At 33.2% G+C, this 15553-nt stretch overlaps 2 protein-coding genes and 1 long non-coding RNA gene across 4 annotated transcripts; 1 reads left to right on the top strand and 2 right to left on the bottom strand.

Moving 5' to 3' along the window:
* Positions 1-1839: 1839 nt before the first annotated feature.
* Positions 1840-4740, bottom strand: LOC126855199 (uncharacterized). Its single transcript, XR_007688205.1, has 2 exons — positions 3406-4740; positions 1840-3289 (listed from the first exon to the last, which is right to left on the bottom strand). It is a non-coding gene; the product is annotated as an uncharacterized LOC126855199 (long non-coding RNA).
* Positions 4741-10217: 5477 nt separating this feature from the next.
* On the bottom strand, positions 10218-12844 carry LOC126855329 (retinol dehydrogenase 11-like). Of its 2 annotated transcripts, XM_050602877.1 has the most exons (7): positions 12595-12844; positions 12159-12365; positions 11521-11810; positions 11096-11331; positions 10716-11013; positions 10409-10570; positions 10218-10331 (listed from the first exon to the last, which is right to left on the bottom strand). In XM_050602877.1, the coding sequence occupies exons 3-7, from the start codon at positions 11791-11793 to the stop codon at positions 10287-10289; spliced, it is 1014 nt and encodes a 337-aa protein (XP_050458834.1). In that variant the 5' UTR covers positions 11794-11810; positions 12159-12365; positions 12595-12844; the 3' UTR covers positions 10218-10286. The 2 variants fall into 2 exon arrangements, with proteins under 2 accessions (XP_050458834.1, XP_050458833.1); XM_050602876.1 differs by having other exon boundaries at positions 11521-12365; positions 12595-12842.
* Positions 12845-14242: 1398 nt separating this feature from the next.
* On the top strand, positions 14243-15488 carry LOC126855014 (proteasome subunit beta type-1). The gene is made up of 4 exons (XM_050602285.1): positions 14243-14470; positions 14622-14811; positions 14918-15154; positions 15244-15488. The coding sequence occupies exons 1-4, from the start codon at positions 14373-14375 to the stop codon at positions 15427-15429; spliced, it is 711 nt and encodes a 236-aa protein (XP_050458242.1). The 5' UTR covers positions 14243-14372; the 3' UTR covers positions 15430-15488.
* The last annotated feature ends 65 nt before the right edge of the window (positions 15489-15553 follow it).

The raw sequence follows: 15553 nt of genomic DNA, 5'->3' as shown, positions 1-15553 counted from the left end.
ATGAAAGAGTTAATATTAAAGTGACATATAAAAACTTGACGTGCCTGATTTGAAATATAAATTTGCGAAAAATTATTGAAAATCATTATCAATATATTAATAAAAATGTATTACTTATAATGGAACTCGATCACGCCAAGTTTTTGTATGTCACTCTAATATTAACCCTTTTGTTCCGGTAAAGCTTATGATTAATTTTAAAACAAATTGATCTATTTGGCATGAATACTTTTAAATTCGAAATTAATGATCGATGTGATCGACATTATTACAGTAAGAGTTAAGTAATATTATGATTTGCTATCTGTAATAAAAACCATAATATAATAATGCTATTTTTTATATCATACAAAATATTTATTTGAAACATAATAGTGTAATTTTTTAATAAAAATAAAATGCGTTTTAATTTTTTTGACGAATCTACTGAAAGAGAAACTAGAGACAAAAACAACACAAAAAGAAGAACAACAAGGATTTAGGAAAAAGAGATCAACAAAGGACGCTATATTTATCATGAAGCAGATAAAGAAAAAAGCAACAGAATATGACATGCCTGCATACATCTGCTTCGTCGATCTGACAAAAACATTCGACTGGGTGACATTATAAAAACGTTAATAGAGAGGAAAGTACCCGCCGACATAATAAAAACTATATATACCTTTAATACTAATAATACAACAAAAATCAAAGCTGCAACAAACACCACAGAAAGCATACCGACGTCAGAAGGAATTAAGCAAGGATACAGTCTCACTCCGCTACTATTCAATCTCCTAATGGATATAATCATAGAAGAAATAACCTCCCTAAACTTAGGATGTAGAATGAATGATAAAAAGAATTAGCATTGTATGCTACGCAGATGATGCGACTCTGATTGCAGAATCCGAAAATAATTTACAGAGAATGCTTTTAAAATTCCAAATTAGCCAACAACTCAATATGAGCATCTCTATTACGAAAACTAAAAGTATGATCATCGGTAAAGAACCAATAAGATGCAAACTAACAGTAGAAGATAAACCCATAGAACAAGTGACCCAGTTCAGGTATTTAGGTATAGACATGTCAAGCCCACATAATCTTGAGAAGGAGCCAAATTAACAAAGCGTCAGTAATTGCAGGATGCCTAAGAGAGATAGTCTGAGCCAACCAATACATGCGAAGAGATATCAAAATCAAAATATACAAGACATACATCAGGCCTGTCATGACGTATGACAGAGAGACAAGAGAGGACATTTCCAAAACTAAAAACATGCTAAGAGTAGCCGAAATGAAGACTCTAAGAACTATACTAGGCAAAACCAGAAGAGACCGTGTAAGAAACACTGACATCAAAGAACAATGTAACATTCAGGACATAATAAGATGGAAAGACAGAGAAAAAGACAATGATACGACCACGTGAAAAGGATAGCAAACAACAATCTTACCCGTATAGCACTAGAGAGGAAATCAGCAGACACCTGCCCACCTGGAAGACCAAAAAGATGGAAGAATAGTTGGCAATCAACCTCTCAAGAGAGTCCATAAAGGCAACTTCGGAATTAACAGATCAACAAATCTCAAAGAAGTAAAAGAAGAAGAAGAATTTTTTGAGAGAATCTATAATATTTCTATAAATGCAAGATTGATTTTATGACAAATATTATTTTAAATTATAAATTTTCACAAATTAAATTCCTTCTACTTAACTACTTAATTATTAATTTCTCATTTAGTTTTTATTTTTTAGAGGTTTCTATTTTTTAGGAAACAATTTTTTTATAAATTATTTTTTAGAAGTAAATATTTTTTCAACATCTTTTCAATTTTTTATTGCATACAAAAGATATTTTTTATGTACTTGTTTATTTTTTTACCTTTGTAAGATATTTTTAGTATAGTTTTATATATAAAATATATAATTATAATACTGCAATGTAGTTTGTTATACATATATTCACAGTTATAACGTATTTAAAATATAAAAGATTTATAAGATAAAGTTAAAAAGAAAAATTTGCAGCAGAACGTGTGTATTCGTCTTATATTATTACATGAATTATATGTCTATCTTATATCATTATGTCTTCTTCATGTTGGATTATAAATAAAATTTGAATAGATGCTTAAAAAATGTGTTAATGTAAATGTATATGTTTTGAGATAACATATTATAAAATATAATTATATTAGTTAAAATATTATGATATTAAAATTATCTATTATCTTATATCTTATTTCTTTTCCGGTGTTTTTAAAATCAAATCTTCTAACATCACAGATTTTGTAGATAAAATTCGATCCCTAATCAGAAATATTACATTTAAAATTTTAGGAAACATTTATTGTGCATACAAGCATGTATGTACGCAATTTAATGAAATTAAATAATTACGACACAATTAATAAAATAAATTGTATTTTTGCAAATATTTTTATTTTTTATAATTCGATATCGTATTTTGACACTGACGATTGTTCTTCTTATTTTTTTTTGAAATTATCTCCGGATTTATTTTCATTTTATTTGTTACTACTTATAAACTAAAATAATGGATATTTGCTTATATTAAAAAAAATATATGTTGCGACTAATTTGTTATTGTTTATTGAAATGTATAATGTGTATTTGAAATATATGATAATATATATTACACACAATGTGTATTTATGTAAATACTAAAAGAATTAAATTGTTTTCTTTTTTTGGTTCTTAGATTCAGATTAGATCAGTAAGTCGCGCGCCTAGTAATATGCGTGAGCGTTTAACGCTGTTCAGTGTTGAACGCTCACGTGCTTGTCACAGCACGACATGCGCGCGGCTAAAGATCGGCGATGATTGGCAAGATTTTATTCAATAATAATTCTTTTATTAAGCGTTATACAAAAAAAGGTAAAGAATTTTCCTGCTTAGTTTAATCTGCTCTATCTGCATATTACGGGACAATTATTATCAGACACTCTGCATAAAATAACAAATTTGGTTAAAAATATTTTTCTTGTAATAAAAATTTAGCACATTTTATAACATTTCAAAAATATAAAGGTTTATGACACATTATAGTTTTAACATATTGTTAAATAACATTGCTTTATCACGTTTGTTTGACCTCGCGAGCATGTTTCTAAGATGATAAATTCTTATCGTAAGAAAATTGTTTATTTATGTATAATGATGAGAAATCAACTATTAAATCAATTGACTTTTTTGCTGAAATATCGCACTTCCCATTGAATCTAATTCGATCTTTTCGATCTCCTTTTCAATCTCCTTTTCGATATCTTTTTCAATATCCTAAAACATAATTATAAATTATTAATATAATTATTAATATAATTTATATTATAATTTTGTACTATTATATTTTATATTATATAATATAGTATATATTTTTTGATTCTTTATTTTACATTAAAGAATTCACGGTGTATAGATATGTATTTTATCAATAATATTCCATAAAGGCATCAATTCGTTTCCTGTCCATTCTGCTTGAGCGTCGTTTACAAGTAAAGTCATTATCATTTTTAAACTCGTATCACTTAATACTTTGTTTCCCAATTCTATCTGTTGGAATTTTATTAAGATATAGATATAAAATAGAATAATTGCAATTTAAATTGTTTAATTAATCAAAAACTAAATTCTTCTATACATTTAACTATAGTGTAATCTTAACGTAAGAATTCACAATGAGATCAATTTTACAGTAACGTTGCGGAATATCTCATAGAGTGTTATTCGTTTGAATTAAATCTTCTACGTAAATATAATCAGTATAACAACTAACAAAAAAACATTTTACCTTTTTAAGGTAACAATATAATAAATTCTCTGTCTTATAATTTTAGTATTTATCGTTCGATACACTCTTTCGTCCGTTCGCTTGATCGCTCGCTCGCTTGCTCACTCGCTCGTGGTTTCCTCGCTGTCCGCACGCTAGAAACGATCGCAACGGAAAGAGACCGGCTCGCAGGAGCATCAGCCCTGATTGTCTCCCACGGGGGGAAAGGCCTTCGGCCCCCCTCTCGCATCCGCTCCGCCGGTAGGCAGGGTGACAACTTACAAAGTACATGTTACATTGTAAAGCAAGGTTCACCCTGCCTATCGGCGGGGTGGGTGCCGGAGGAGAGCCGAAGGCTCTCCCCTTGCACCCCCTCATGCGCGCGTGTGTGTGTATGTGATGGATGTGTATGGATGAGTGTGCGTTCTTCCTATCCATGCATGTACTTTAGTATATTTCAAACCTTTTTGTTAATAATTTTTTAATGACGAGTGACCGATGACTAAATTTTTTTTTATGTTACTCAGGATCATGACCTTAACAACATATGTCAATATCAAGGTCGTTCTGACCATCAAGGTACTCCTCTAAAAGTAAATAATTGCCGAAAATACATTAAAACTGTAAAACTTTAACATTAAATATCTCAAAAGCTATAAGAGACCGCCGATTAATTTATAAGGAAAAGGTACTCGGGATTATGTTAACAATATATGTCAAGGTCAAAGTCGATGAGATGTAACCTAATATGTATATTTACCACATTTTTTAATAGTGGTGGATAATGGTTATTACCTGTACGCATTGTAACAAAATTCCAATTGTATGATATACATATGTTTAAATGTATAAATAACTGTAGCTATATTGAGTAAATTAAAGAATAAATTATTAATTTTAATATATAGGGTGTTTCAGGTCAGGTTAGAGAAACTTCAGGATCTTAGGAAATTGAATTTGGAACAAAAAAGATTCCTGTAAACATAGGTTTGGAAACACTTTGTTATAACTATATAACTATAATAAATATTTATTATAACTATAATAAAAAGTTATAATTCATAAACGTCAAAAAATCATGTTTATTTGATGATTCTTAAAAATAATCTTTTATTTATTTAAAAAAAAATAATAAAATAAATATGATAGATAATTAAATAACAAACTAAATTACATTATTTTCATTTATGTAATTCTGATAGGCATTCAAAAGAAAATAAACTCAAAACAACGAGAAAAACAAGAAATTTCTGATTTTTTCGTATTTTATTGTTAGTCAATTGATTTATATCGTACACCTGGAATAATTATGTCTAATATCTAATAATTTGTTGTTTCTTGGATCCATAAATTGATGAAAAATCATCTGTTAGATCAACTGAATTTTGAATATATTGCACTTCCTAGATACAATTCGATATTTTTGAGATTCTAAAACATATATAATTTGTATTATAATTTTGTACTATAATTCTTTATTTTACATTTGCGAGCAATCGTGGTGCAGAGAACTGTGCGTCTGCTTACTGAAGGTCTTGGATTCAAATCCTGGCAGAAGCCAGAAATATCGAATGATTCGTGATTGTCACCTCTCGAAAGGCAACGGCAAATCATCAAGAGTATTCTTGCCATAAACATCCTTCTAACTGTAGAGCTATGACTTCGTACTACTAGAAAGTATATGTTGAGAACCACCACTTTTTGTGAAAAAAAGGTATATTTATATTTATATATATATCTGGTATTTAAACTTTTTAAATTGTCATCACCAACATTCAAAAATTTATTTTTTGTCAATTCTTCTTTAGCACCGTTTGCTAAATAAAGTCATTATCATATTTAAGAAATGTTGCGTTTCTAATTATAAATTTATTCTGCGGCAATATATAAATATAAAATTTGGTAATTCAGAATTTATTCAAGATATAATAAACATCTATAATATACATCTGTTACATACTATATATGATTCTTTTAGACTAGAGACATCTTTTAATTCTACATATGTTAATCGTCAATCGCTGCAGAAAGATTAATAAGTATATTTTTATTAATTAAAATGCTGTAAAACGATTTGTTCATAAACATTATTGTATCAAAGCCACACATAATGTTAGCAATTATAATTGCAAATATCGTTGTAAGAGAAATTGTAAGAGAAATAGAATTTGTTATAAAATCAGGAAAGAGAAATTATTTTAAAGTATACTAATATTTTATGGCTAGACTATTAATATATATATATATATATATATATATATATATATATATATATATGTATATATATGGCATTTGAAAGGTAGTTTTTGAAGGCACTTTTGACGAGGAATACAGAAAAAATAATAAAAAAATTTTTTACGAGTAGTTTCCGAGATATGTGATTTTAAAATTTCACAGTTTTAATGTTTTTTCTATTATAAAATGAGCAAAAATAAAGTTTGTTTACGTTGCATATGTGTAAGACAGATGTGAAAAAAGTGTCTGTTTACAATTCCAAGGACGAAACTCCTTGAGCTTTTTCATTTTCCACGCAAATTGAGGTTTAACTCAAATATTTATATTGATAAATGTTGTTTATATAATTGTTGAGTAAATATAAAGTGAAAAGTTGTGAAACCCATGTGGAATTTCATTTTTAAAAAGTATATGCGTGGTGAAGGCAGTATGTTCCGCCCCCCTCCCATCTACGGGGAAGCTACACTATCGAAAAATAAGACACAGATTAGGGTTGATAGATTTAAGTTGAACCTTGCTTTGCGTGGAAAATATATATATATATATATATATATATATATATATATATATATATGTGTGTGTGTGTGTGTGTGTGAGGCGATTACGATAACTACGGCTCCCTACTTGAAAAATCGTTTCTGAAAGCGTCGTTTTTGACAAAAAACAAAAAAAAATAATAAAAAAAAATTTGACTGATAGTTTCCGAGATATGCGATTTTAAAGTTTCACAGTTTTAATGCATTTTTTGTTATGATAAGGAAAAATAAAGTTTGTTTACGTTGTATTTGTGTAAAGCAGACGTAGAAAAAGTTTGTTTACAGTTCCAGAAAGAAAACTCCTTGGGTTTTTCCACTTTCCACACAAAGCAAAGTTCAACGCAAACCTATTTGTCTTATTTTTCGATAGTGAAGCTTCTCCGTAGGGGGAAGGGAAGCGGAACATACAGCCTCCACCACGCATATACTTTTTAAAAATGAGATTCCATGGATTTCACAACTTTTCACTTTATATTTACTCAACAATTATATAAAGTATATTATTCAAAGTGTATATATATATATATATATATATATATATATATATATATATATATATATGGGGCGATTACAGTAACTATACAGCCTCTTATTTGAAAAGTCGTTTCTGAAAGCATTTTGGACGAGGATATATATATATATATATATATATATATATATATATATATATATACAGGGTGTCCGATAATTCGCGGACTTCCTTTTAAGGGAAGGTAGAGGGTGTTATTCTGAATAGAAAAGTCCTGTACCATTTTGTGATTTTCTCAATATTTAAGAAAATATTAATTTTAAAGATCAGCCAACGAAGTGCCGCGAAAGCTCGTGGCGCGAAAATGCCTCCACTGTCAATTGATACTCGGTCCGCGGCGAAGCAATGGGAGGAACAGTTTGCGAGCATGCTTCGCTATGGCAACCAAAGAAATACACACATAACGCGCGCTCCGTTTTATGTATGTGATCTTTTCATTATGTGTGTATTTTTTTCAGTTGCCATAACGAAGCATGCTCGCAAACTGCTCCTCCCATTGCTTCGCCGCGGACCGAGTATCAATTGACAGTGGAGGCATTTCGCGCCACGAGCTTTCGCAGCACTTCGTTAGCTGATCTTTAAAATTAATATTTTCTTAAATATTGAGAAAATCACAAAATGGTACAGGACTTTTCTATTCAGAATAACACCCTCTACCTTCCTTAAAAGGAAGTCCGCGAATTATCGGACACCCTGTATATATATATATATATATATATATATATATATATATTATTGCATTATATATTTTTGCATATAGCATTTTTGACGAGGAATATATATATATATATATATATATATATATATATATATATATATATATATATTGCGACAACTTTTCCCTCTGCGAACCGTCAAACGCTGCGCGCGTCCGCCGTCGCGATCTCTCCGTCGCGTGGATGTTTCGTTGCGCCGACGAACGGGAGTATGATTCGCCGGACGGGAGATGCAGGAAAAAGAATTGTCGACAAAAAAAAAGAGAATCGAAATATAATTACATGCCGGGAAGGAACGAGGTAGAAGGTGTTTCGCGCATGACAAAACCTTAAAACTCGCGAGAATTTTAATTGGGCGCCAGATACGGTCTTGCACGTATCAATTCGTCAAATACGCGAGATAGGCGCGAAAAAGACGCGAAGAAAGGAGTCGATTTCGTCGCGGGCGGACTAGCTCACCTAACGGTAGAGAAGCAGGGCGTATGTTGAATGAATGCGATATAGAGGCAAGAGGCGACAGACAGAATGACAAATACATGTAAAATGAGAATAAACTCGTGAGGTAACGAGAAAATCACAAATTTATTACTGTGAAAAGTATCGTGTCCGAAACCATAAAGAAGAGATGAATTCGCGCGGTTATTCGGCGACGATAAATTCGCGGAAGCGAGACTGGATTTTAGAGACAGTTAAGCGCCGCAAAAAATAGGACGCCGTTAAATCAAGGTTGGTCTGGCCTATGGCCCGAGCGCAATTATACCGGATCGATTGTTGGACCCTTCGTAGATCGATAATATATCGCTCACTATATTATCATGCCGTACGTCCACCACATGCATTCAATGCACCCCTAACATGCACCGCACAAATATAGCTCGCAATGCTCTGTACAATTTTACGCACCAACCGCGAAATCACTCTATCGCTCATCCACTTCACGCATGTTATTCAATAAAAGAAATAAACAGAAATATATCTCCGCATGAAACACACTCACCCTCGACGGCTAACAAAAGAAATACATGATCGCGAGACACACTCACACTCGGCGACGGACTACTCACGCATACCTGACTTAAGAGCTAAACGGGCGAGAAATTTCGCGACTATTATATTATGCCGTATTACTAAGCCGCTATCTCCAGAGAGACGATACATGCGGTATAAAACGCGCAGTACTTGAATCCGCGAAACCAATATTCGGAACGCTTTGGGGCTCGAATCGCTTGCCGATGTGACCATGTCGCAATCGCAATTACGCTAAGGGCGACGCGATAAACACTAAAATTTCGAGAGGAGCTCGAACGCGAAAATAACACAAAATTACGGCCACGATGGCAGAACGACGCGATTTCAATATCGCAAACACGCGTGGCTAGGATACAGTGAGATAACCTCTCCAGCAGCGCTGCTCTATTCCTGGAAGTTCGGAAACGATGACTTCTCTACCCGTTGGCCTCGTCCTCGGGATCCGTCGGGATCGAGCCGTACACTCTCTCGGTCCCCTCGCTCTCGTCAGGGATCTCTCCGTTCACGCTTGTAATGCTCGCGAAAGTCATCTTCTCAACTACACGTCTATCGCACGCTACTCTCCGCGCCAGTCTGACCCGGGATCGTTGCGATCTAGAATCGGTAGCGCCGGGCCAGCCGGGAATGCGCAATCGGGATGCGTGTTATCATGACTAATCGCGTGATAACACGCGAGACAGCCGCCGGGCGACACGCTCATGATCGTACCGGGGGCGCGCACGTGAGATCGCGATCAATTTTCGCAGGGCCCTTCTGAGACGACATCGGCGGGTCCCGTCAGAATCTCGGGATCGAGGTACTCACTGGCGGTCCTTAGCGACCCCTTTTCCTCCCGCCGCGCTTCGCGGCGGTAGAGCTCCTTCGAGGTCCTTCGGGGACACGTCTTCGCATGATCCTGCATCCAGGCGCGAGAATCCCCTTGTCCTCTCGCGCTCCTCACCTCGCGCTTCCGAATTCGGCTGTTGATAACTCCCTTCCGTCTCACATCCTCTCGAAGGTCGCCCCTCGTCTTCCGAGTCGTCTTGATTGTTGTCTTTGCGGCTGCTTTCCCACTTCTCCGATAAGGCTCCCATAGTGTATCGAAATAATAGAATAAAAGAAATTAAAACTAACAAAATAAATCTGATAAACAACGCCCTTCTGAAGATTTCGGTACGGGTCTAATGTTTTTAGCGAGCGCGTATTCCGCCCACTGGCGCGAGTGCGTATTCCGCGCTCAGCGATCGGGGAGAGATCCGGTGGACGCACGCGGGACGGCAATGTCACTATATATATATATATATATATATATATATATATATATATATATATATAATTAGTAAATTTATATATGTTATATAATACATATATTATAATATATATATTATTAGTAAAAATATAATATATATATATATATATAATTCATTAGCACTTTATTGAAATATGTAAGAATTGAGATGAGAGTGCAACATTGCATTTTTTTCTATCTCTTTTTCGTTCGCTTTATATATAAAAAATAAATATGATCCTGAAATATATATACAAAAGTGAAATTACAATAATACACATAATACATACATGTATCCTAAAAATTTATTTCATTACATCCTTTATACCAGTCAATTTAGCACTTATATCCCATAAACACAGTGCTACTTCAGAGTCTAGATCCTTTTTAGAAACATAAAGTTTACAATCGCGATATAGATGTCCACTTTCTTTGCTTAATGACGATTCTGTTGCGCAATGTAATACTGTTTGCGCACCCTACAAATATCAATTTATAATAAAAAAGTTTCAAATATTTCAGTATATTGAAATGTATATTGCATACATGACAATGGAAACAAAAATCATTTCCTAATAAACATTTTTTTTTTTAAGAAAAATTAAAAATATCAAATATATTTACCTGATTTGCAGTGCGTAGAAACATAAGAGCAACAGGCGAAAAAATAATATAGTGAAACCAGCTTCTCTTCACATTCCTAAATAGACCAGTGTAAGTAAATCCAGGACATACCATATAGACATTAACACCAGTATTTTTTGTTCGCTTTGCAAGTTCGGCAGCAAAATATGCATTAGCAAGTTTTGAATTACAATAGCCAGGATTCATCCTACTTTTCACTGGCAATCCTTTCTCACCATTTAAATTTGAAAAATCTATTACTCCAGATTCCAGAAGCTTAGACGTTACTATCACTATTCTGTAACAAAAAGAAAAAATGTTATAATATGTTAGATATGTTAATATTGTTTTATCATGCCAAAATATTGTTTTAAAGTCACCTGCTAGGAGCGCTTTGCTTCAGACGATCCAAAAGTAAATTGGTAAGCAGAAAATGGCCCAAATGATTTACTCCAAAATGAATTTCAAAACCATCTTTTGTTAATGCATGATCTTTGAGTGGCGCATACACACCAGCATTATTAATCAATACATGAATATGGGGAAAATCTTTTAGCACTTTGTCGGCAAATTCTCTGATTGATGAGAAAGATGCAAGATCCAGTTCCATTGGAATCTGCGTAATTAAAAAAGAGATAATATGTATTAAAAGTGTATATTTGTACATGTGTATGTGAGTATTAAAATAATGAGAAAAATATAAAAATTTAGAAACATTTAAAAATGAAATTTTAAAATTCAACATTTACTAATGTATATTTATTAATAAATGAAATTTTTTTTATTAATGAAGCATTATGATTACCAATTCACCGGTAGATATTTTATTCCGTATTTCAACTATGACATTCTGTGCATTCTGTATATCCCTACAAGCCATGATGATTGTGGCTCTCCGTTTGGCCAATTCTTTCACCGTCTCTTTACCAATGCCAGAATTCGCACCAGTCACGAGAAATACCTGGCCTTGCAGATTGCTTGTACTCTTACATCTTCCCCAGGTACGTTCGCGACATTTACGGAGCAAGCCGATGAGCAAGACCATCGGTAGAATAAAATAACACCACGAAGATATCATATCGATGATGGTTTCAACTTTGAAACATGAGAAAAAAAGATTTCTCCGCGAGAAAATGCAACACGTAGATTGCAATCTAATATGACTTTTAAATGCGTAACTATTATTAACGCATATTAAGCGTAGCGCGATTTATGCACGTTTCTCGTTAATCGCTTATTTAAATGGAGCGATCTTATCCGCGCTTCTTTCCTGTTTCAGCCCAATTTATTACAATAACATAACAACATGACTGTTATACGACACACGATCAAGCGTTAGTTTCAAGTCAAATTTTATCTCAAGAACTTTGAATATATTCTCACATCTTAAGCGAAATAACTAATGCAACTGCTGCATCATCGCTAATTGACACGCGCAAATACCTGGGTTCCTCTCCCTACGTCTCCATGCGTCATCATATAAACCTTTGACTATGTAACCAGAGAGAAGTCTGAAGGCACGTTAAAAAATTTTTTAGTCGTCGGCTAACATCATTCGAATTCGGTGGTCACGTTTATCGAGATGCGAAAATCAATTTATCTTAGGATGCGTTCTGTTTCACGCATTGAGCGCATAAATCGCCTGAAAATCTATAGTTCACGTAACATATATTATAGATTTCCAAGCGATCTATGTGCTCTATGCGTGAAACGGAACGCAATCTTAAAGGCCATTGCACGTGAAAAAATTTTAGCCGTAATCAAATAAGCAAATAAGCAAATCGACCAATCACAATCAAGCATTTAAAACGTAATTACTTCTTTCCGTAACGTAATTAGAATATTTAAATGTGATTGGTTGATTTGCTGACGGTCTTACGATTACGATTAAAATTTTTTCACGTGCAATAGCCTTAAGGTGCCTTTAAATGATAGCATCAAACATCGAGCATCGAGCGTCTGCGCTGCGCAAAAGATCATTGCGCAGGATTTCAAAAAGATAGATTTCAGCTTCTTGTTGCTTTTTGCGACTAATAACATGGTGAATCGCACGACTACGGTCGAGATTGAAAAGATTATATTCTAATATACATTATTATACAATATTGAAAATTAATATTTATTAACATTATACATAAATAGATATTATTATTATTAAACGAATATATTGCAGAACGTCACTGCCGATAGTGCATATTAGAATCTAACCAAACATTAAGGGATTAATTTTCATAAATTTTTTTACATGTTTTTTTATAATACACACAAGCTTACTTTATATATCTTTTCTCTATATTAAAATTACTTTGCAACATTGTTTATTATAGACATCAAGCTTAGAATTTTAGTGTGGGGTCTGCATGTCAAGTGTAGATGGAAAAAAAATTTTAATCTCGACCGTACTCGTGCGACTCACCATGTTAGTCGCAAAAAGCAGCAAGAAGCTGGAATCTATCTTTTTGAAATCCTACGCAATAATTTTCTGCGCAGCGCAGACACTCGACGCTCGATGCTGACATTTAAAGGCACCTTTAGATGTATCGAATAGATGCATACTATACATCTACTCGACTTTATGTTTCTTCCTGGATAAATGACAACGATTATATGAGCGGTAAATAACAATGGATTCTCGCGTTCTAGCAACCATATATCAATGGGTTGTTCCTTTCTATTGCGCGCTTTTACTTACGCGAATTGGTCGATTTTTTAAATTAATTTCTCAATAATTATTACGAAAATCGTAAAATGGCATAGACATATAGACTGGACTGAGCGTTGCGATAGATGAATGGATACTTGCTGTAGAAAGAGAGGTACTACATGGGAGGCTTATGTTTGTCTCTCTTTTTGCAGGGCTGTCAAAATAAAGTTGCAAACCTTGTACATAATTTTTCTATGAAATAATTAACATATTTTTTCACTGTTTTAAAATATCTGTTTTAATATATATTTAACATATATTTAATATATATTTACGTATAAGCAATACAATTGTATCGAAACGTATCACAACGCAAAACACAATAAAGTGAGTTATTGAATAGGTGCCGAATTTAATGCTACGTTATTGCGAGAATTCTGGAAGGGAACAAAATCACCAATGCTAGCAAAAGAGACAAACATAGGCCTCCCATATAGTATCTCTCTTTCTACAGCGGGCTTCCGTTCGTCTATCTCGCAATGCTCAGTCCAGTCTATATGTCTATGTAAAATGATAAAGAATTTTCTTATTCAATTTAAAGCAGGGAGCACACACTTTTGCATAAGCGCATAACTATAAGCATAAGGAAATTGTGTGGTTCATTTCCTTGCATATTTGTGGATATATTTGTGGACCAATCAATTTCTTTATGTTATGATTATGCGCTTATGCAAAAGTGCTCCTCGCTTAAAAAATAAAGACGATTCTCCTCGTTGCTCAAACGCTTTCAACATTTAAAGTGTGTTCGAAAATCTTATTTGTGTGATAGAGTGTAGCATTAAATTGACCAATAAGAGAACACGATCGACATGATTGTTTCGCCTCCGCTGTCATGCCACAGTTATGTTGTGTCCCTATGTCTCTCTTCTTGAGTCTCTATGAAAATTGTAGTGTCATTCAATTTTATGTATGACGGGTAATTATATTTGAGACTTTATAGACGAAATACAACAATGGCTCTATTAACAGAAAATGGAAAAGGATGTTTACCTGATTACGAGGTACAAGGGGCAAAAAAAGTGAGTTTCAGTCCTTATTCTGACAACGGAGGGTGAGTAAATTGAAAGTAACCTACATCTCTATTAATTTTAATTATTGTGACCGAACTATTATGATTAATTAATATTTTTAATTTTTATTTTGTCTCTTAGAAGTGCATTGCACTCTTGAAAGATATTGTTAAAATGCTATTTTATTTTTAGGAGCGTGGTGGCTCTGGCAGGGGATGATTTCTGTGTCATAGCTGCGGATACCCGTCTTAGCACGGGATTTTCAATCTATACTCGAGAACAGGATAAATTATTCCCTTTGTCAAACACCACTATTCTAGGATGCTCTGGTTGCTGGTGCGATACTTTGACTTTAACTCGTCTCTTATCCGCTCGCATGCAGGTATGAATGTTGTATATTCAATTGGACTAAACAAATTATAAAGTAATTTCATAGATATACGATCATAAATTATCAGATATACATACAGTATTTATCTGTACTTTAGATGTATCAACATGAACATCAAAAAGAAATGACAACTCCAGCAGCAGCACAGATGCTTTCAATAATGCTGTATCATAAAAGATTCTTCCCTTATTATGTCAGTAATATACTTGCTGGATTAGATGAGAATGGAAAAGGATGCATATATAGTTACGATCCAATTGGACATTGTGAAAAAACTACATATAGAGCTGGTGGTTCAGCAGGTGCACTTTTACAACCACTTCTTGATAATCAGGTATATGCTTTAACATAATATAGTTACAATTTATTTTTATAGGATAATAAAGAATATTGTGCATTGTGTAATGTTTTTATCCTCTTTAGATTGGATTCAAGAATCAAGAAGGAGTCACTCCTACAGTCTTAACTCAAGAAAAGGCTGTAGCAATCTTGAAAGATGTTTTCACTTCTGCAGCTGAAAGAGATATATACACAGGTGATGGAATAAGTATTAAAATTATTACCAAGGATGGAATAAAAGACTCCAGTTTTGCTTTGAGAAAAGATTAATAGAAATAAGAACAAGCATTTATATATATTGTGCAAATAAAGTTATTTCAGTATCTCAACATGTTTTTTGTTATTTATCAAAATTTCACCCTTTTAAGTACTCTTGAAAATAATATAATATTCT

Source organism: Cataglyphis hispanica, chromosome 15, assembly GCF_021464435.1.
Source record: "Cataglyphis hispanica isolate Lineage 1 chromosome 15, ULB_Chis1_1.0, whole genome shotgun sequence".
Classification (NCBI taxonomy): domain Eukaryota; kingdom Metazoa; phylum Arthropoda; class Insecta; order Hymenoptera; family Formicidae; genus Cataglyphis; species Cataglyphis hispanica.
The sequence above is the reverse complement of the archived record's forward strand: the minus strand, read 5'-3'. Positions and strand labels throughout refer to the sequence as shown.